At 43.7% G+C, this 22,452-nt stretch overlaps 1 protein-coding gene across 6 annotated transcripts in view; it reads right to left on the bottom strand.

The window, feature by feature from the left end:
- Positions 1–719: 719 nt before the first annotated feature.
- Positions 720–22,452, bottom strand: part of TFDP1 (transcription factor Dp-1) — a 101,092-nt gene continuing 79,359 nt past the window's right edge. For all 6 annotated transcript variants that reach the window (XM_048856025.2, XM_048856006.2, XM_075129987.1 and 3 more), the window contains 3 exons: positions 19,634–19,800; positions 6,718–6,799; positions 720–2,049 (listed from right to left, as the gene is read on the bottom strand). In XM_048856025.2, coding sequence (XP_048711982.1) covers positions 1,902–2,049; positions 6,718–6,799; positions 19,634–19,800 — 397 coding nt within the window. In that variant the 3' untranslated portion in view covers positions 720–1,901. The remainder of the gene's footprint in view (positions 2,050–6,717; positions 6,800–19,633; positions 19,801–22,452) is intronic.

The raw sequence follows: 22,452 nt of genomic DNA, 5'->3' as shown, positions 1-22,452 counted from the left end.
CATTAAGTGAAGTTTGACAAGTAATTTAAAAGAAGCCAATGGATATTCTTGACTTCCTGGTTTCTGCCTTTGCTAGGAAGGATTTCTGAAGTGGGGGCAGCGTAAATAGATTAGTTTCCTTATCCCCGGCTCCAATCCTGCTTCTATTTCAGACCCTCTCCCCCTTCAGTTTTGTGGAAGTAATCAGAGACAGGAAATGAGGAAAAGGGGGTAGCTTTTGAGACTCAGGTGCTTCATTTATTTTTTTTCCACTACCACAGCCTCAGCTAAATGCAGTTGGAGAAAACGGTTGGGAACTGCTTTATACCCCTTCTTTTTTTATCTTTTTTGTCCCAAACTTTCAGCCTTCCTTAACATGTTTTCTTCTTGTCCAATCCTAACTGATGAGTTTTAGAACTCAGGAGACACACCAGTCTTTGTGCTGCCACTCAAATATTGTGATAGGCTTTGCAGATACAGATGTGACTTCTACTCTTCCCAAAAAAAGTGGATGGGGTTGCCTCAGCTGCTAAGGAAGGACTGTTGCTCACATCAGTAGTGCAAAGGAACACATGCATCCTGGGGTATGATGAAGCCCGACATCTGTTTGGTTACCCATTTAAAAACAATGGGTTCTTCTAGACTCTTGCACCTCCATATGACCATGGGGATATCTGCTAAGCCCCTGAATAAGATTAAAAGTTCTAGGTAGAATAATCCTAAATTAGAAAAACACAGAGTTTGTTAAAAAATGCCCATGCGCGTTTTATTAATAAAAACTAACAGTGCCAAGGTTAAACAAGTCAAACAATTAAAGTCTCTTTATATTCCATAAAATATTACAGAAAAGTTTATTTGTGTTTCAATAAAAAGACTATTGTCTTAGATAGGCAGCTGACAGTATCTGTGCAGTTAAATGTTTTGTGAATAAATTTTAAAAGACTACCACCTGCCCTGAAATTCCTTTTATAAAAAATGAACTATTAAAAATGATTGACAATTTTGAGTTAAAAAACTTAAAACATTCTCTATATTTAATTTCAACTTTATAATAGATTACAGGAAGATGCTTATGAAACAAATACAAACATTTGTTTCAGTACATGTCTTTATACGATAGACTTATAAGTATGTAAACAACTATATAATAAAAAGTTTCCAAAGTCTGCCTGTAAGAAATCAGGCAATTTTTACCATAAGCAATAACTCATTCCAAACCTTCAAGACATTTTATATAGCTGCATCAGCTGGCAGTAAACATTTGCCAAAAACTTTGTAATTCATATGTCCCAACATACAGTGAAAACAGCATATAACTTTGATGGAATCATGTTAGATATTATTTAAGGGAAAATAAATTCACAACATTTATGGAATTTAACATGTAAAAAAGTAAGATGGATCTCGTTTGGTTCTTTGGACACTGCATGATTAACAAAAAAACCCCACAACTACTACATGAGCTTGCCATCCCTCAACAAAGGCTGTCATCAAAATACACTCCAAACTTATGGCCATTCAGTGTATCCATTTCCCACCGAACGTTAGCATTTTATTTCTTCATTGATGTGGCTACATTTTCTTTAGCAAACTTAGCAATAACATTTGGGGCAAAATGCATTTTCCTTCAAGTAAAAAAAAGGAGCAAATAATAAAGGCTCTGCATTAACACACTGGTATCAAAACACACATCCACACCACATTTAAAAATATCCTACATAAAACAATCCTTATTTGCTTATCTGAGGTGCAATTTCTAAACTCAGAACTGCTTACCAATATTTTCCTTGTGGGACGGGGCAAAATATATATATATTTTGCGAAAGAGAGAGAGAGAGAGAGCGCAAGAGAGAGCGCACGCGCATGAGTGCGTTTTCTCCCTAGAACAATTTTATTCCTGAAAAGTCTACAATCAAAAAGGATCAGTCATCATCGTCATTTTCATTAAAGTCATCATCCTCGTCGTCATCATCTCCAACATAAGAGACTGGTGTTTCAACTCTGGAGCCACTGTACTGCGATCCATTGGAACTTGTCGCTAACATCCCATCTCCACCATTGGTGAAGTCACTGAAGTAAGAAAATTAAGTTTTAAAAGAAGTGAGAAATGTTAATTAAACTGTTACTTGTAACTGAAGTGTAACTGAGGTGTAACACTTAATGAAACTTTGAACATTTCCAAGAAAAAAAGTCATCAAGGTTTCATCTACTCCTCTCCACCACCCCAATGCCCTACTTTTGTAACTGGTGCGATACTTCATTATTAATCACATTTTTTAAATTGTATCCTTCTCCAGATGGCAAATCCATATACAAAGGCAAATTGCAACCGTTAAAAAGAGCTAAACAAATCAGAGAGGGTAGACAATTGCACCTTTTCCTATAGTTTAATGTAACATACTGAAAAATAGTTCAAAGAACATTTTAGTCATTCAAAAGTCTGCTTACCAGATTTCACTCCAAATAAGTTTAGTGTTTTAGAATCATAGAATCATAGAATATAAGGGTTGGAAGGGACCCCAGAAGGTCATCTAGTCCAACCCCCTGCTCGAAGCAGGACCAATTCCCAGTTAAATCATCCCAGCCAGGGCTTTGTCAAGCCTGACCTTAAAAACCTCTAAGGAAGGAGATTCTACCACCTCCCTAGGTAACGCATTCCAGTGTTTCACCACCCTCTTAGTGAAAAAGTTTTTCCTAATATCCAATCTAAACCTCCCCCACTGCAACTTGAGACCATTACTCCTTGTCCTGTCCTCTTCTACCACTGAGAATAGTCTAGAAACATCCTCTCTGGAACCACCTCTCAGGTAGTTGAAAGCAGCTATCAAATCCCCCCTCATTCTTCTCTTCTGCAGGCTAAACAATCCCAGCTCCCTCAGCCTCTCCTCATAACTCATGTGTTCCAGACCCCTAATCATTTTTGTTGCCCTTCGCTGGACTCTCTCCAATTTATCCACGTCCTTCTTGAAGTGTGGGGCCCAAAACTGGACACAGTACTCCAGATGAGGCCTCACCAATGTCGAATAGAGGGGAACGATCACGTCCCTCGATCTGCTCGCTATGCCCCTACTTATGCATCCCAAAATGCCATTGGCCTTCTTGGCAACAAGGGCACACTGCTGACTCATATCCAGCTTCTCGTCCACTGTCACCCCTAGGTCCTTTTCCGCAGAACTGCTGCCTAGCCATTCGGTCCCTAGTCTGTAGCTGTGCATTGGGTTCTTCCGTCCTAAGTGCAGGACCCTGCACTTATCCTTATTGAACCTCATCAGATTTTAAGGCCAGAAGGGGCCATCAAATCATCTAATCTCATACCCTGTTAATTAAGGCCATAGAATTTCATCAAAACTAAGGCATATTTTCCAGAAGGCATCCAGTCTTGATTCAAAGACTTCAAGATGTGGAGAATTCATCATTTCCCTTGATAGTGTGTTACAATGGTTAATCATTTTGTTACAAATCTGTGCCTTATTTCTCACTTGAATTTGTCTGGCTTTAACTTTCAGCCATTGGTTCTTATTATGCCTTTCTTTCCTAGATTAAAGAGCTTTTTAGTACCTAGTATTTTCTCCCTGTGAAGGTACTTATCCACAATCAAATCACCTCTTGATCTTTTTGAAGAATTTAACAGAGCTCCAAGTCTCTCCCTGTAAGGCATTTTCTCCCATTGTGTAGGTACAGCCTGCATTATTTACTTCTAGATATATAACCCTGTATTCAGCTACATTAAAAAAAACCCCACTGTTTGAACAAGCGCAGTTTACCAAACAATCGAACTAGCGCAAACAACAGTATGAACTATGGAGTGCACTAATATGTTGAACTCTCACTGCCCTGCAGAGATCCTGATGGCACAAACAAAAAGGTACTCAGTGCACATTAACATTACTTTTTCGTTTGTGCCAGCAAGGCCTACACAGGGCAGTTAGGGCACTCTACAATTCACACCCCTCTGGTTTGCACGGTGGCACAGTGTAGAATATACCCGACTGCTTTGTATGACGTCCCTTGTCCTCATTACTTACTACTCCGTCTAGTGTCAGGCTCCCATTTGACGATTTCCCATTGACAGCCACCCTCAGACTTATTAATTTACCAGCTAATTCATTTAAGATGTGCTTGATACTGTACAGTGCTACTTTTAAACATAATCTCAGGTTGAATTGTTTGATATAATACTGTGTACTTTAATTTTCAGACCATTCATATGCATTTTTACATGTCAGGAATATGTCTGAAATATCTTATTTGTAGTATTTTTTGACTTGGTCAAAATAGGAGGCTCTGGAATCTCACAAGAAAAGTGATTTTGATTTAAAAAAATCTAAAGTTTTTTGTTGCATGCTCTGCAGTCTTTTTCAGAAAAGGCCTGGAAAAGGGAGGAAGCCAAAATGGTATGTGTTTGCAGTTGGAACACAGGTACCCCCAAAAGAAGGAACCCAACTGTAGAAGTTAAAAACAAGCAAACAACCAACAAAAAAGAACCAAAGCAGTTGCTTCAGGATCCATAGGATAAAAAACAAAACTATAATTAAAAAACATACAACCTGTTCACCCTCCTACAACAAAGGGATTTGGGCCAGGAGTTTAAAAAAAACAAAACAAAACAGATGTGTCAGCATTAGTGTAGAAAGGGCAGTCTGTGCCAGAAACAGCTTCACTGCAATACACCAAGACAGAACATGTGATTGCTGTTTTGTGTGTGTGTGTGTGTGTGTGTGTGTGTGTGTGTGTGTGTGTGTGTGTGTTTTTTAAATGTAGTAGTACTAAAAGTTCAATTTTCTTGTGAAAGAAATGAACTTAGAAACTGGTAAGTACACAATAATGATAAAGCAATTTCCCATGTGGAAATTAAATACATCTCCCCAGTGCTGAGAGAATGGACTACATTTGACAGTGAGTCAGATATTTTGTTGAAGGATCTGAAAGAGTGGGTAGCTTCTTTTGTAGCTAATTGGCAGGGCATCCACTCTGACTGCTGTCCTCTGTGGTACATTCCAGTGTGGTTGGTGAGTTAGAAAGTGCTCAGCTGAACCCTAAAATCCAGTTGGTTGTTTGGGGTTGGTTCTGGGCAACCATATGGCATAGTGAAAGGTTATGCCTCTGTGTAGCACAGCTTGTCCCTCATCTCATCTTTCCTCCTCTGCACCAAAGGTAGGAAAGAGAGTCAGGACTCTAGCACTCCAGCAGGGTCCTCTGGCAGACCTGAGGGTGCAGATGTGGCATGATCTTCACACACCCTCAGGTTTTTGGTACATCAGGGGCCATAGTCAGTGGTGAGCTGGAGCCGGTTTGCTGGAACCGGTTGTTAAATTTAAAAGCCCTTTTAGAACCGGTTGTTCCACGAGGGACAACTGGTTCTAAAAGGGCTTCTAAATTTAACCAGCCAAAAGCGATGCCTTAGGCACCGACTCCACGGGTGCTCCAGCCCTGGACCACCCAAGGGGAAAATTTAGTGGGTGCAGAGCACCCACCGGCAGCTCCCCCTTCCCCAGCTCACCTCCACTCCGCCTCCTCCCCTGAACGCACCACCCCCCCAGCTTTTCCACGCCTCCCCCGCTCCAGCTCACCTCCACTCTGCCTCCTGCCCTGAACGCGCCATCCCGCTCTGCTTCTCTGCTCCCTCTCAGCTGTTCACACGGGAAGCTGGGGTGGGCTGAGAAGCAGGTGGCGGCTTCCCGCTCAGGCCCAAGGAGGCAGAGCAGAGGTGAGCTGGGGGGGGGGGGTGAGGAGGGCCACCCGCCCCCGGCAAAGTCTGTGCCTGTGCTTGTAAGAACAGCAAGAGGAGCAGCCGGACAATCCACCCTCTTCCACTCGGACTCCTCCACCTCAACCAAGCTTCATACTCAGCAATGATAACTGTAGTATTAAATTGTTTCTTTAAAATTGTTTAAAACTTGTACCTGTATTAAACTGCTTGTTTAAAATGGTTTAAAATGTACAGAATGCCTTTTATCTGCTCATCTTAAGTGATCACTCTCCTTACACCCATTTTTTCATGTTCTGTGTGTATATAAATCTCCTCACTGTATTTTCCACTGAATGCATCCGATGAAGTGAGCTGTAGCTCACGAAAGCTTATGCTCAAATAAATTGGTTAGTCTCTAAGGTACCACTAGTACTCCTTTTCTTTTGGTCTTAAATATAGCATGTTTACTGCAAGAGGCAGCAAAAACTAAGCTAATACCTATAACATGAGCAAGAGAGAGAGGGAAATGGGCAAGCTCAGAACGGGAATATGGCTACAGTGGTGCACAAAGAAAGTAACTGCCCACTACTGTTGCTGTCAATGAGCAAAGAAACTAAGTTGTTCCTACCTTGCGTTAGGGAGCCATGACCAAACGAGAACCCTACCCAGGTGGTATCTTTGTGATATGAAAAAAGTCCTTCTCTAAATTTAAAACCTAAACTATTCTATACTAATCCTAGTCTAGCTAATTTATTTCCCCATGTTTTGTGACAAGTTACTGGTTAGCTCATCATACATTAACCACAATTCACTTATATGAAGATGTCAAAAGGAGGTAGCTGCCATACTACTTCGAGTGAAGGTCAGTCCATTTGCTCCCCCAAGAGGTAGATGGGCACTGGTAAGAAATACGAATAATTATAGCAAAAATAATACCTGTCTCAGAATTACCCCAAAAAAATCATCTGATACACCAGGTAGCTGAGGCAGAACTAAAGACAGCACAGCGTATGGAATACAGGCTAACGCTAATTTATGCATTAACTTACCTGGCAGAAAATCTAGTGACATCTGAAGTGGAACCTGATGAAGATGTTACATATACACTGCTGATTGATCCCTGAGCCATTTCTGTAAAACAAAGAAGTGTATACTTCTAAAATACACTCAACAATACCACATACAAACAACCTGACTCAAGCTCAATGGATGCTGACTACAAGTGTCGGATTCGGGTTGAACTGAAGACAGCCTGACACTTTTGGGCTCAGATCTGGTAGTCTCTGATCTCCTCCTCCTGCTTGTGGCTTTGGTGCAGTGATAGTTGTGTGTCCCACTCCTGCCCGACACTGGCACCTTGCTGCGTTTGCACACTCGCAGAATGAGAAATGCTGAGACTTGTCAGCACACGCACTCCGCAGCAGAGACCTAGCAGCGAGGCGATGGTGGCTGGCTGGAACGGGGCATTCAGCCATCACCACACCAGCCTCATGGGCAGGAGGCGGCTGGAGACAGACACGGGGTATGGGGAGTAGCCAGGCCAAGCCTAAGGATGAGGCAGTGGCACTGGCACAGTTTCCATGGGAGTGACCCAGAGGAGAGGGGAACTGACTCCCTGGCTGGAGCAGGGTGGGTAATTTGTCCCCCTAGTTCCACTGAAGGAAACAAGGTAAAGAAAATGGAGTCTGGGTTGGTGAACAGACCTTTGCAATCTAACACAAACCCAACAGACCCGACTATTAGTATTTGGATCAGGTATGAAAACAACTCAACACACTTGGGCTAGGGTTCGGCTTGGCTGTGGTCTAGTCAAATTCAGGCAGGCTTTAAAATTATGCCCGAGCAGATGTCTAAAATTAATATAATTGCATAAACAATCAAAATATTCCCTCTGATTGCAGCTGGGGGGGGGGGGGGGGGGAGAAGAGAGAAGAGGTCTTTCAACTCTGAAAAATACATTCACTCTCAGACATTTCCTCAAGCACCACACCCAAAGTGGCACCATTAGTGGGGATAAGCAGGAAGGAAATCAGAGAGCTGCAGAGAACCATCAGATTCCAAAATGCAATAACATACTTCCTATTTGAATGCTACACGTTGAGACTTTTTTCCTTCTCAGATGGTGGAAGTAACAATCACGGCAACAAAAAATAACCAACCAGTAATGACATTTGCAGTTACCAGATGTTTCACATTTGTAACTGAATATTGCCTTAAGTTTTCCTCTACAACAAAAGTTATCATTAATAAAACTAAAAGGATGTGTTACTCACATTGTGGCAACTTTAATATGTTGTCCCTATTTGTAGTGCACTTCAGGCTGCGCATGCGCTCCATGAGTCCAGGACTGGAGATTTTGCCCAAGCATGCGCCCTCGCTCTCCACACTGAGGGGATAAAGGGGGTTGCTGGACCACTACCCTCTTAGTTCCTTCTCTACTGCTATTCACACTGGGGGAAACCAGGCAGTGAAGGAGGAGGTTGGGTAGCACACTACACATAGGGACTACACATCTTGAAGAACTCAAGTTACTACAAGATGGGTAACCCATATTCTTTGAGTGATTGTCCCTATGCATAGGATACTCCACATGATTCGCAAGCAGTCTCTTTTCAATGAGGAGAGTGCATGGAGCAATATGACACAACAGATTGCAGAACTGGCTGCCCAAAGAAGCACCACAGGCAGCTACATGCACCAGTGCACAGCGTCTAGCAAAAGTGCGTATGGAATTCCAAATTGCTGTTCTGCAGACATCAGTAATAGGATGTCTCTAAAGGAAGCTACCAATGTTTTCTGAGCACCAGTCAAATATGCTCATACACTGCCTTCAAGGGTTCATCAGGTAGCAGAGTAGGATGCATCCCAAAATCCATTTTGACAGCCTCTGGGAGGAAATGGCCTCTCCTTTCATTCATTCTGCAAGTGATATAAAGAGCCTAAGAGACTTTCAGAATGATTTGGTTCTTTACAGACAAAAGGCAAGAGTCCTATGCTCGTCCAGTGAGTGACACACCAGTTCCCTGCTAGACTCATGTTTAGGGTAGTACACCAGTAAGTCAATACTTTGGTCAATGTCTATTAATTTCCACAGAATACACCTTCGGGACAACCTTTTGATGAAGTTTCATGGTTACCTTATCTTTGTGGGAAATTGTGTAAGGGAGGTCTGCCATGAGCACCCTTAACGCCCAAATTTTTCTGGCTGACATGATAGCGACCAAAAATGCTACCTTCACAGAGAGATTACTCCTGAGGGCATTCCACGCCAAAAAAAATGAAAAATTCTGTGCACAATATTTTAAAATTCTGCAAGCTTTATTTGTCAATAAAGAAGTGCAGAGGCTCCAGCATGGCAGTGGGGAACACAGGCCACTGGCTGCATGAAGGTGAGAGATCACCCTACAGTCTCCCCATCCCTCGGACAAGGACTCAGTGGTGAGGCTGCACCCTACCCTGATCCAACATAAGGCCTGGGCCTGCCTCAGAAAAACCTTAGGGCCCTGCTCCTCTGCACCAGGCGTACCAGGTGTGGGGCAGGCAGGCTCAACCAAGCAGGATCCAAGTGTGGTTGGGCTTATTGTGGGGGGATCCAGGTGTGAGGTGAGAGGATTCTGTAGGCAGCTCAGTGGGGGCGGGGGGTCTAGGTGTGGGGGGATCTGGATGCACAGAGGCTCTTGTGTGTGTGTGTGTGTGGGGGGGGAGTTTCAGGTACAGGAGCAATGGGACTCTGCAGGGGCTTCCAGGTGAAAGTGCTTGGGGCTCAGCAGAGGGGTCTGAGTGTGGGGGTCTCAACAAAAGGGTCTGGGTGCTGGGGGAGTGGGGCTTGATGGGGTGGGGGTCAGGGTGCAGCGAACTGAGGGTCAGTGGCGTGGGGGTCTGGATGTTGGGGCTCAGGGTTGTGCAGCGGGTGGGGGTTTAAGTGCAGAGAGCTCAATGGGGGTCATCTGGGTACAGGGGTTGGAGTCTGGAGGCATGCGGTCTGGGTGCAGGGGGCTCCAGTTGCAGGGATTGAGGTTCAATGGGGTGGGGTTCGGGTATGGAGGGCTAGGGAGTTCTGGGTGAGGCTTGGCAGGGGTGTCTGGGATAGGAGGTCCAGATCCACAGGGGTTGGGCAGATGGGGGAGCAGCTCCCCATACAGTGACCCCTCCCCTGCAGCTGCGGAGCAATGGGGGCAGGAAGCAGGGGAGGATGCTGAGGTCCTGCAGCTGGGGGAGGTTTCTGAGGGTGGGTCTCACATCCCCAGCCACCCCTTGCAGGGGAAGAGGAAGTCCCTGCCTCCAGCCCAGCCAGGACTAGCAACTGATCCCGGCTCAGGGTAGGAGCCACTGGCTGGTGTGTCCCCAGCCCTGTGGCGATTTACCTCTCCGCTGGCTGCTCTGGGTACCTGAAATGATGTACCTGTACAGCTAGGGAGTGGCGCATGACTGCTCTTGCAGCTTCCCTTTGCTTCCCTGTCAGAGTGTCATTTTTCTGCAGGGAAGCAAAGAAACCTGTGGAGAACATGAATTCTGCGCACGTGCAGAATTCCCCCAGGAGTCAGATGTAACAGCTCAAAAAGTGATTTAGTCACGGTTGATAAAAAAAGATTCAAACCACAGCTGGTATAGGTTTAGCCACCAGAAGGAAGGCTCTAATCATATATTTTAAGAGGAAGATATAACTGGCTGAGATAGAACAGATATCCACCAGATGAAAATTGCTGATGGCTGCCAGGTGTATTCTGTGGGAATTAACAGACAGCCCCATGGATTTTAGGGATAGGAGACAGTCCAATATGTCCAGAAATCTGTGCTCATAAAGAAGAGATGCCTTGCTTGGTCACACCAAAACGTCAAACTTTTTCACACTGCTTTGTAACATTTCCTGGTAGTGTCCTTTCTATTACTGCTCAGGATGTCTTGAACTCCTCCAACAACATCTACCCAAATACCACGCCCTCATGGCTGGGTTGGAGTGGTAAATTCTTCCCTTGTCTTGAGTTAAGAGGGATCGTATCAGGACATGATGGAGATGGGATCAGATTGACAGTTGAAAAAGTACAGGGTACCAGAACTTATGGGCCCAAGCCAGTGCTGTGAAAGTCACTTGTGCTTTATCCTGTCTAATTTTCCTCAATGCCCATGGTAACAAGACAATGGGTGTGAGCTTACCCCCAGTTCTATGTGGAAAGCTTCATATGGAAAGCCTTGGCTGCAACCCCTTCTGGAACAAAACTCATTGCACTTGTTCGCATGTGGCACGAAGATCTGTGGAAGACTCCATGGCTGAAATATCTCCTGGAGGGACAGGTCATGCAGCTCCCAATCTCATTTGCTTTAAGAGTAGTCCAGTGTGTTCTGGATGCCAGGCAAGTGGACGGCAGTCAGGGTAATTTGCATGAGACTGCAACAGTTCCAAAGGGCAACAGTCTCTGCACAAAGCTGTGAGGAGCATGCTCCTCTCTGCTTGTTGACATAATAAACTGCCATTATGTTGTCCAACACCACCTGGACTGACTTGCCACGGATGTGAGGGATTGTAGGCCAGTCTGACTCTTCTCAGTTTCAACATGATGTGAAACATAGAATCCTGATCAGATACTTCCCTTAAGCAACATGCTCTTACAGAAGTGCTCCCGAAACTAAGTGGGATGCACCCATGATCAAAATCTTCGTTGGAAGTGGGGGACTGAATGGCAGTGGGTGAACCCTCAGTGCTGAAGGAGATGGTGATAATCTGCCTCCACTCCATGGTACCGGCAACAATCTGGTCCCTACTCGAGGACAGGGACACAGAGAGATACCGCAGGGAGTTCAGTACTGGCTAAAGTCTCAATACCGGGCACTGTGGTTGGAAAGTAATGATGAATCCAGTTCTTGGAGCACAAAGATGTCATTTGGAGTCAAGAAACAAGCTGGAGTAAATCGGAGTTGTTTCTGTAACCCGAGTCACCAAAAGGGGCGCCAGATCTGGCAGTGTTGACATGACAGATTTTGGTGTCGAGTACCAATTCCAGCACTGGAAATACAGCTCTCTTGCCCTTCAAAGACATCATGGTCCGGTTCTTCCAAGTATTGGACAGTTCCACTCCAGAGTATGAAGCTCCCAATGATTCAGTACAGTATGGAGATTTCTGCCTCTTCTTAGAGGGCTTGAAGCTAGAACCTTCGCTCTTGTCCTTGTGGGAACACTTATGTCTCCCTTCCTCCATCTGTCCTGGCTTTACTCTCCCAAGTCTCTCGGATCTGAAGATAACAGAACCACCTGGAACCAAAAAGAGGTGCCACTTTATCTTCTTCAGGATGATGTACAGGTGTTGTTCCTGCCTTTGTGGACTCCTCCATGAGGAATGTCTGAGTTGAAACTCCCTTTGACTGTTTGGCCCTACTCAGGAACGTCCTGCACACTGCACCTGGAAGGGATGTGGGTTTCCTCCAGGCAGTAGACAAGTGTGGTAATCTGAGCAGGGAGGATTTGTGGCACTTGATGTAGCTTTTAAAGCTGGGGATCCTTGGCTATTCTCCCACACCTGTAGCAAGAACAAAGGGTTTTTTCTTTTTTTGGCGGGGAGGGGCAGTTTGTACAGAGATCATTTCTTGCCTGTGAGGAAAGGCGCAAGTTCCAATTGGAATTGTACCCCTAAAACTATCTCCTAACTAAATAAATGGCAAAAGGCATTTAGCTGGCAACAGTCACTCGGAATCATCTGTACATGCACTCCAGCAGCATTCACTGTGTTATAGCTGCATCAAACGGCAAAGGAGTACGTTGGAGCAGCTTGGAAGAGCTGTGATTGAGATATGAGGAGATCTGGGTCTGTCTCCCATGTATGTTATCAAACAGAAGAGTTGCAAGTGTACCTTGAGCTTCCAATCTACATCATTTCAACAGAGAATTGTGTAGATTGTGTCAGTAGCAGGGCAGTAGCAGGGCAGCAGGGTCTTCTTGCCATGGATGCCAGCATTGAGGTGGGATGAGACAGCAATCTGTGGATTTAATAGTGGCTAGCGGAAATGATAGGTTTAGGTAATATTCTATGTGCAAGCGTGAAGGGGTTGTAAGTGGTTATTAAACGTTACAAGTGTGGTATTTTGTTGTGGTAGTGAGCTCCGTGTTTGAGCAAAGAACAGGGCAAGAAGCAACTGTCCATTACAGTGAAAAGGCAGAATGGGCGTTGTTGTTAGTTGGCTTGGGTATGTGTGTTCTTTTAGTGCACTGTCCAGCGCTTCACAGATAACTGGTTCAGCAGCTTCAATAGTGTCACCTAGTGTTGTTAAACGTTGAAGGCCAGAACATCATTGTCTTAGTAACACTGTTCAGTCTGTCCAAATTGTATGTCCTTGATTATTATTAGCAGCAGATAACGTAGCCTGCTTCTTCTGCAAACTTCCATGTTACTTATAAAGAAAGAACATAGGCACGATTTAGTGGCAAAAGCCAGGTTTACTGTCGTCACGGAGCAGTCCTAGCCCCCTTAGCATACCTGTAATCACAGATCCAACACATGAGTGCCCTGTTGCAAGAAACAGCTCAGTCAGCAGCGAGAATCTTTGCTATTCTCTAAGCCACACAAAGAATTAAGGTGAAGTAGTCCTACATTTATAGATTAAGACATACATACATAAACAACACACCACCTTATGTATTTTATGACATCTGTTTGTTACTGCCCTTTATTCCTGATATCTTGGACAAAACATTCCTATTCATTGTTTTGTCAGGCCATCTTATCTTGTACTAGATTGGGATGTATCTGTATTAGCTAAAATATATTTAAGTAAATATCTAGTACCTAGTACATTAACAAATCCGCCAAGTCCTCATACTAAACAGTGAACTTCATCTACTTTAATACATGGCCTAATTTTGGTTCAGAGTCTTTGATTCAGGTTTCAATATCTTGCACCAGGCCCAGTGCTCCAGGCTCTTCTCTCGTTCTACTACATTAGTATGTGTGTTACGGGTGTCTTGGGGAATCGCCCAAGGAGGGCCGAGCTAAGGTTGCATAGGCATTTACCTTAAGTATTTATTTGCTGCTTTTAAAAAGTTTGAATTTTGCTGAATTTGATGTTCTGGAAGAGACCAAGCTAATCACTGGGCAACCTGAACTCTGCATTAACAAAGTAATTTCCTAGTTTTTTTGAACGAAGAGAAATGTTTGTTGGTAGAGTTAGTGGTCACTTAGACAGTTGTAGTTCTCATCTAGATTTGTAGTTGATATGCGACTGGGGATAGGTAATAAGAGATCTAGCTTTTATATAGTGCTTTTAATCAACAGATAAAGAACTTTACATCACTATCCCCATGTTATAGATGGGAAACTGAGGCATAGAGAGGTGAAGTGACTTACCTAAAGTCACTCAGCAAGCCAGTGGCAGAGCTGGGAACAGTTTCAGTTCACTGGTCTTTCTACTAGTCCACTCAGCTCCTGTGTGATTCTTCAGTGCTTCTCTACCCCTCCAGTAGAGTAGGGATAATGGTCATACTCTGAAATGTTTGTATATGTGTAGCTGCTAACAGGGCTGGTGAGAGAAATCTTATCCATGGTCTACATCCCCCACTGATCATTGTAGTATATGGCTGTTACAGTAACCTTAAGTGTGTGAGAGAAAAGTGGTCTCTCTCTCTCTCCCCCCTTCTCCATTCCTTACCCCACTGTTCCCCACAACATGTATCCCCAACATGTATCCACAAGGGGAGTAGCTCCCAGCACTGGTGCACTGTTTACACTGCCACTTTAGAGCACTGAAACTTGCAGCACTCAGGGGTGTGTTTTTTCATACCTGAGTGAGAAAGTTGCAGCGCTGTAAAGTGGCAGTGTAGACAAGGCCTTAGGTAGAGCAGAGCTGCCCTCCATTATAAAATTAGAGGGAGAATGGAAGGGAGGAGCTCTACACATTCATCATCAGCATAAAGGGTTCAGAGAGGTGTTAAGCTGCCTATTCAGCTTAATGAGTTATTCTCAGATGAAAGAGAACACAGCCTGATACAACTCTGACACCTGTGAACTGGAACATTCATGTGGCATGGGAGTTGTGTTTCCCTGCTCCCCAGAGCTGGAGAGTTTCTGATATATGTCAAGCATACCTGTTCTCAGCACTTCATCCCAATCTCAGCAGTGTGTTTTTGGTGCCTGCTCCAAACATGCCTATTGTAAGCTCACCTCCCAGAGGGGAAGGGCGTCCCCAGATTCTGGCTCATATGTGGGGAATGGGCTTGGAAGCTACTAGAAAAGCATACCCCCTTGGAACCTGGCTCACATGGGGGGGGGGGGCAGGGCCCACCCAGAACCTGGCACACACAGTGGGGCAGGGAACAGGGCTGAGACATTCCCAGGGACCAGGAACCTCAGATCTCAGCTCAGATAGGGGGAGGAAGAGGGGCTCAGACCCTCGGCCCGATAGGTGAGCCCCTTCTAGAACCTGGCTCACATAAATGGGCAGGAAAGGGGGAGGGGGAGTCACACCACACCTGTAGAGGGCCTGGGGGCTCCCAGATTGTGGTACACACCTGAAACGGGACTGAAGGGTTAACAGGCACCTCACTCACCCCCCATCTCAATGTTCTACCACTCCCCTCCCTCTCCTCATCACCTGATCCCCCAATCCCTCTTCTCGTCCTATTCCCACATACTCTTCCATTGTTAGTCACCCTCCCCTCCCTCAGCAAGCATTTGCTCGTTGTAGTTGATTTTCCTTTAAAAAAATAGCTTCAGTGTTTTTGAATATTCTGCTGTACTCAGATTACATTTCCCCAAAACAAAATCCATCCTTTGACAAAGAAAGTTTGGAGCAATATGTCTGGGGCTTTTTCAATTTCAAATTTCTGCCCTGAGTTGAATTTGAACTCTCTCTTTGACACGATGCTCAGATTCAGTGACATCATCATACCCTTGGAGCCACCTAAATCCTATGATGTGAGGGGAAATAAACAGGAAGAACTAGAAATATTAAGTGAATAATCAGTTACAACATAATTGGCATCAGATATTTGGTGGGATAATTCACATAACTGGAACACTGGTATAGAAGGGTACAGCTTCTTCAGTAAATAGAAGCAGAAGAAAAAAAAAGGAGGTGATGTTGCTTTGTATATCAAAAATGTATACACTTGCACTGAGGTCAAGACAGAAGCGCGAGGCAAACCTGTTGAAAGTCTCTGGGTAAGGCTAAAAGGGGTAAAAAACAAGGGTGATGTCCTGGTAGGAGTCCACTGTAGACCACCTAACCAGGAAGAAGAGGTGGACAAGGCCTTTTTTAAACAACTAACAAAATCATCCAAAGCAGAGGACTTGATGATGATGAGCGACTTCAACTACTCAGACACCTACTCAGAAAATTACACAGCAGGGCACAGATTATCCAACATGTTTTTGGAATGCATTGGAGATAACTTTTTATTACAGTAGGTGGAGAAAGTGTCCGAGGGAGAGGCTATCATAGATCTGATCCTGACAAACAAGGAGTAACTGATTTGAGGACGGAAGGCAGCTTCGGTGAAAGTGATCAAGAAATGATGAGTTCATAATTCTAAGAAATGGTACGAGGGAAAACAGCAGACTAAAGACAACAGACTTCAAGAAAGCAGACTTTAGCAAGTCTAATGGGAAAAACACAGTTCAGGAGAATGAGCAGGGTTTTTTTTTTTCTAAAACAGAGACATTATTAAGGGCACAAAAGCAAACTATTTCAGCATGTAGGAAAGATAAAGTATAGTAAGAGACAACCTTGGCTTAAACCAGGAGATCTTCAATGACCTGAAACTCAAAAGAGTCACACAAAAACTGGAAATTAGGTCGAATTATTAAGGATGAATATAAAAAAACAACTAAGCATGTAGGCACAAAATTAGAAAGGCCAGAATGAGATTAAGTTCGCTAGGGAAAAAGGATAACAAGAAAATATTTTACAAATACATTAGAAGCAAGAGGAAGGCCAAGGACACAGTAGGCCCATTACTCTATGAGGAGGGAAAGGCAGTAACAGAAAACACAGCAATGGCCAAAAAAAAAAAAAAAAAAAAAGCCTTTTTTGTTTCAGTTTTCAACAAAAAAGTTGGCAGCGATTGGACAACTACAATAATGAACATCAATGAAAACTGGGTAGGATCGGAGCTTAAAATAGAGAAAGAACAAGTAAAGAATTACTTCAACAAGTTAGAGGTCTTCAAGTTGGCAGGGCCTGACGAAATACATCCTAGAATACTTAAGGAACTGGCTGGAGAGAGAGCTCTCTAAGCTCCTAGTGATTATCTTTGAGAACTGGTGGAGGACAAGAGAGATTCCAGACTACTGAAAAAGGGCAAATATAGTACCTAACTATAAAAGGGAAATAAGGACAACCCATGTAACTACAGACCAATCAGTTTAACTTCGGTACCCAGAAAGATAATGAAGAAAACAATCAAGCAATCAATTTGTAAGCACCTACAAGATAATAAGATGAGAAGAAATAGTAAACATGGATTTGTCAAGAACAAATCATGTCAAACCAACCTAACATCCTTCTTTGACAGGGTAACAAGCCTTGTGGATGTGGGGGGGAAGCAGTATATGGGATATATCTCTTCTTTAGTAAGGCTTCTGATACAGTCTCACATGATCTTCTCATAAGCAAACTAGGGAAATACAGCCTAGACAAAACTACCATAAGGTGGGTGCACAGCTGGATGGAAAAGTGTACTCAGAGTAGTTATCAGTAGTTCTCAATCAATCTGGAAGGCATATTGAATGTTACCCCACAGGGATTATAATAAATTATTTGAATACCACCATAAAGAGTACACTTATAAGTCTGCCAATGATACCAACTTGGGAGGGGTTGGACGACAGGATTAGAATTCAAAATGATCTCAACAAACTGGAGAAATGGTCTGAAATAAATAGGATCAAATTCAGTAAGGACAAATGCCAGGTACTACACTTAGGAAGGAATAATTAACTGCACAAATACAAAATGGGAAATGACTACCTGTGAAGGAGTGCTGCAGAAAAGGACCTGGGGTTTATTGTGGATCACGAACTAAACGAGTCAGCAATGGAATACTGTTCCTACAAAAGTAAACATTCTGGGTTGTATTAGGAGGAATCTTGGAAGCAAGATACAAGAAGCAATTATTTTACTCTATTCAGCACTGTTAAGGCCTCAGCTGAAGTATTGCATCCAGTTCTGGGCACCACACTTCGGGAAAGATGTGTACAAACTGGAGAAAGCCGAGAGCAACAAAAATTATTAAAGGTTTAGAAAATGAGACCTATGAGGAAAAACTGAGGGGAAAAAAAAAGATTTGTTTAGTCTGGAGAAGAGAAGACTGAGTAGCAACATAACAGTCTTCAAGTAGGTCATAGGTTGCTATAAAGATGACAGTAATAAATAGTTCTCCTTATACGCTGAGCACAGGAGGAGAGGTATTGGGCTCAAATTGCAGCAAGAGAGATTTAGGTTAGACATTACAAAAAACTTCTTAACAGTAAGGGTAGTTAAACACTGGAACAAAATTCCTTATGGAGGTTCCACAATCTTCCTAATTGGAGGTTTTTAAGAACAGGTTAGACAAACATTGGCAGGGATGGTTAGATCAGGGCAACTTACGACCCACGCCGCTTCCTGCAGCTCTCATTGGTCAGGAACGGTGACCCATGGCCACTGGGAGCTGCAAGCGGCCATGCAAATGTAAACAAATGGTCTGGCAGCCCACCAGCAGATTACCCTGATAGGCCACAGGTTGCCCATCACTGGTCTAGATCAGTGGTCCCCAACCTTTCTGTGGGAATAGCATATTCCTATTCCCAGATGACTGTGGCATGCAGCAGCAGCGAGAAGCGTCACCACCTAAATGACTCCGAGAAATGGCAACGCTTCTCGGCGGCATTTCGGTGGGCGGTTCTTCAGCAGCCACATTTCGGCAGCGGGGTGCTGCATTGGGGACCTCTGGTCTAGATAATTCTTAGTCCTGCCTCAGTGCAAGGGACTGGACTAGATGACCTATTGAAATTCCTTCCAGTCATACATTTCTGTGATTCTATCTAGAGGTAGTTTTCCAGATATCCTCTCTCTCTGTACATGTTCAGCATAAACCATTAGGCATGTGAGCCTTGGCAAGCCTAACTGGAGAAGCAAACTTTTTCAAGTAACATTTTAATTTGATTTCCCCCATAAGGGTGGTAGGTGCCATGCATTCTGTTGGGGTAACCTTTGAGCATTTGAGTACCTGGTGCAATGATCTGAGCCCTGGTTCAATCCTTATTTGTGAGTAAAAAACATTTTCAATTTTTAGAATGTGCCAATTTTTAAAACAAGCTGTTTTTCCCCGTGGTACTATCTCTCTGGAACCCATTGGTCAGGTGACCCCAAATTTCAGTCACTGACTGTACCCCGCACCTCTACGAAGCACAACAAATTTCAAGGCAATCTCATTAACTATGGCTTTTAGAACCCCTAGAATAAACAGACTTTAAACAGAAAGCTGATCTTAACATTAACTATATAGCAGAGCTGTCACTCTGCTATAACACTATTGAATTTTATTTTTTTAAACTATTTACGAGGAGAAGCTGAAAAAGTTGGCACAAACTGTGAAGCTCCATCCACAATCACCAATGGAAGAAAGAAATAAGACAGTGGCAGTCCGGCAGCTCCTTGATCTTCTTGAGTGAGGAGCAGGAGAGTGAGGGCACACATGATGACCAGACACTGCTAGAGAAAAATCTTCAGATCTGGGTGCATGTGCATCCTGAAGTGCGGTACACATAAGGACAATCACTTGAAAAAGGGAAAAAATTCAGTCTTGTTCTTACCACTTACATCCTACAACAACATACAAATTTAAGAGTAAGTTAAATATCTACACTGTTGGCTAATCAGAAGTTAGCAAACTAAACATTTTATAGATGGGTCAAGTCAGAGTTGTAGTTCAACCAGTTTTTCCTCAAGTCCTATTTCAAAGAGAAAAACAGCAGAAAGATCTTACTTTGAGTAACTAACCTGTCACATATGGTTCCAGAGCTTTAGGAACCAAACTCCTTGCAATTTTTAGGTCCTCTGCTGAACAGCTTCCAGATTCAAGCCCACAAGCCATTCCCATTCGCTTTAGTACTTCTATATCATCATGAATTTCAAAAGTATTGTCAAAATTAAACAGATATTCAAACCTGGAGGCGAGAAATTCAATCAGCTTGAATTACTTGCACTAATTTTTCCAAAACATTTCCAACAGATTTCAGAGTAGCAGCCGTGTTAGTCTGTATTCGCAAAAAGAAAAGGAGTACTAGCGGCACCTTAGAGACTAACCAATTTATCTGAGCATAAGCTTTCGTGAGCTACAGCTCACTTCATCGGATGCATTCTGATGAAGTGAGCTGTAGCTCACGAAAGCTTATGCTCAAATAAATTGGTTGGTCTCTAAGGTGCCGCTAGTACTCCTTTTCTTATTTCCAACAGAGTGGCACTTCAAGAAAATGAAAGCATGGCATTACAACATATGTAGCCTTAATATTTTGTTCTAGTGAGCAATTCCAATGTCTGAAAATTCATACCTTAACTATATAAGACAAATCATGAAAACGTTGCATGTCACCCAAACCATTAACAGGAGATTTAGCTGCAGACCCATAAGAACACAAGAATGACCATACTGGGTCAGACCAATGGTCCATTTAGCTCAGGATCCCATCTTCCAACAGTGGCCAATGCAAGGTGCGTCAAAGGTAATAAACAGAAGAGGGCAATCATCGAGTGATCCATCCCCTCTCATCCACTCCCAGCATCTGAAAATGAGAGGTTTATGGACACCCAGAGCATGGGGTTGCACCCCTGATCATCTTGGCTAATATCCATTGAGGGACCTATGATTAAGGCTGTGAGTTTGTTACGGACATAACTTTCTGGGACCTCCGGAACTTTTGCACTGGCCACTGCTGGGGCAGTCTCAGGCTACCGCATCATAGAATCATGGAATATCAGGGTTGGAAGGGACCTCAGGAGGTCATCAAGTCCAACCCCCTGCTCAAAGCAGGACCGATCCCCAATTAAATCCCCCACCCACAGCAGCAGGAGTTTGGGTGGGAGAGGGTAAGGGCTCTGGGTGGCGCTTACCTTGGGGGTGCTCCCCAGAATTGGCGACATCCCAGCTCCTAGGTGGAGGAGCGGTCAGGGAGCTCAGAGTGCTGCCCCTACCTGCAAGCACTGCCCCCGCAGCTCCCATTGGCCGTGGTTCCCGACCAACAGAAGCTGCGAAGGCGGTGCTTGGGGTGGAGGCTGTGCACAGAGCTGCATGGTCATGCCTCCGCCTAGGAGCTGAGGGATGTCGCCAATTCAGGAGAGGTGTGGAGCCAAGTAGGGAGCCTGGCATTCCCGGGCTTGTCTCTCCCCCCTTCACCCCCAGCACCTGCAGTGCCCCCCCCAGTCCTCCCCCCAGAGCACCTGCACTACTCTCCCAGACCATGAACTTTTGTTTATTGCCCACAACCTGCCCATGACTTTTATTAAAAATACCCATGCCGAAAACGTAGCCTTACCTATCTTCCATGAAGTTATCAATTCTTTTTTGAATCCAGTTATAGTTTTGGCTTTCAAAACATCTCCTGGCAACAAGTTCCACAGGTTGACTGTGTTATTTGAAGAAGTACTTCCATTTGTTTGTTTTACACCTCCTGCCTATTTATCGGGGACTCTGGTGTTTGCGTTATGTGAAGAGGCAAATAAGAGTTCCCTATTCACTTTCTCCATACCATTCATGATTTTATGGACCTCTATCATCTCCCTTCATTAGTCTCTTTTCCAAGCCAAATAGTCCCAGTCTTTTTAATCTCTCTTCATATGGAAGCTGTTCCATAACCCTAATAATTTTTGTTGCCCTTCTCTGTACATTTTCAGTTTCTAATATATCTTATTTGAGATGAGGGGAACCAGATCTGAACACAGTATTCTAGATGTGGGCATAGCACAGATTTTAAGAGGGGAGTTATGATATTTACTGTCTCTTATTTTCTCTCTTTCCTAATGGTTCCTAAAATTGTTCGCTTTTTTGACTGCCACTGCAGACTGAGCTGATGTTTTCAGAGAACCACCCATAATGACTCCAAGATCTCTTTCTTGTTTGGTAACAATTAATTTAGACCCCATCGTTTTGTAGGTACAGTTGGGATTGTGCTTTCCACTATGAATTACTTTGTATTTATCAACACTGAATTCCATGTGCTACTTTGTTGACCAGTCACTGTTTTGTGAGATCCCTTTGTAACTCCTTGCAGCCTGGTTTGGACTTAGTGATCTTGAGTAATTTTTTATCATCTGCAAACTCTGCCACTGCAGCGTTTACCCTTTTTCCCAGATCATTTATGAATATGTTGAACAGCACTAGTCCCAGTATAGCTCCTTGGAGGACTCTCCTATTTACAGCTCTTTTCTGTGAAAACTGACTATTTATTCCTACCCTTTGTCTCCTGTCTTTTAACCAGTTACTGATCCACAAGATGACCATCCCTCTTATCCTATGACTGCTAAGTTTCCTTAAGAGCCTTTGGTGAGGGACCTTGTCACAGGCTTTCTGAAAGTGTAAGTACACTATTCCCACTGGATCACTCTTGTCCACATGTTTGTTAACCTCTTCCAAGAATCTAACATTTTTTGGTGAGGCATGATTTCCCTTTATAAAAGCAGTGTTGACTCTCCCCCTGCAAATTGTGTTCCTCTGTGTGTCTGATCATTATGTTCTTTACCATCGTTTCAACCAATTTGCCTGGTACTGAAGTTAGGCTTACTGGCCCACAAATGCCAAGATCACCTCTGGAGCCTTTTTTAAA

Source organism: Caretta caretta, chromosome 1 (genome assembly GCF_965140235.1).
Source record: "Caretta caretta isolate rCarCar2 chromosome 1, rCarCar1.hap1, whole genome shotgun sequence".
Taxonomy (NCBI): domain Eukaryota; kingdom Metazoa; phylum Chordata; order Testudines; family Cheloniidae; genus Caretta; species Caretta caretta.
The sequence above is the reverse complement of the archived record's forward strand: the minus strand, read 5'-3'. Positions and strand labels throughout refer to the sequence as shown.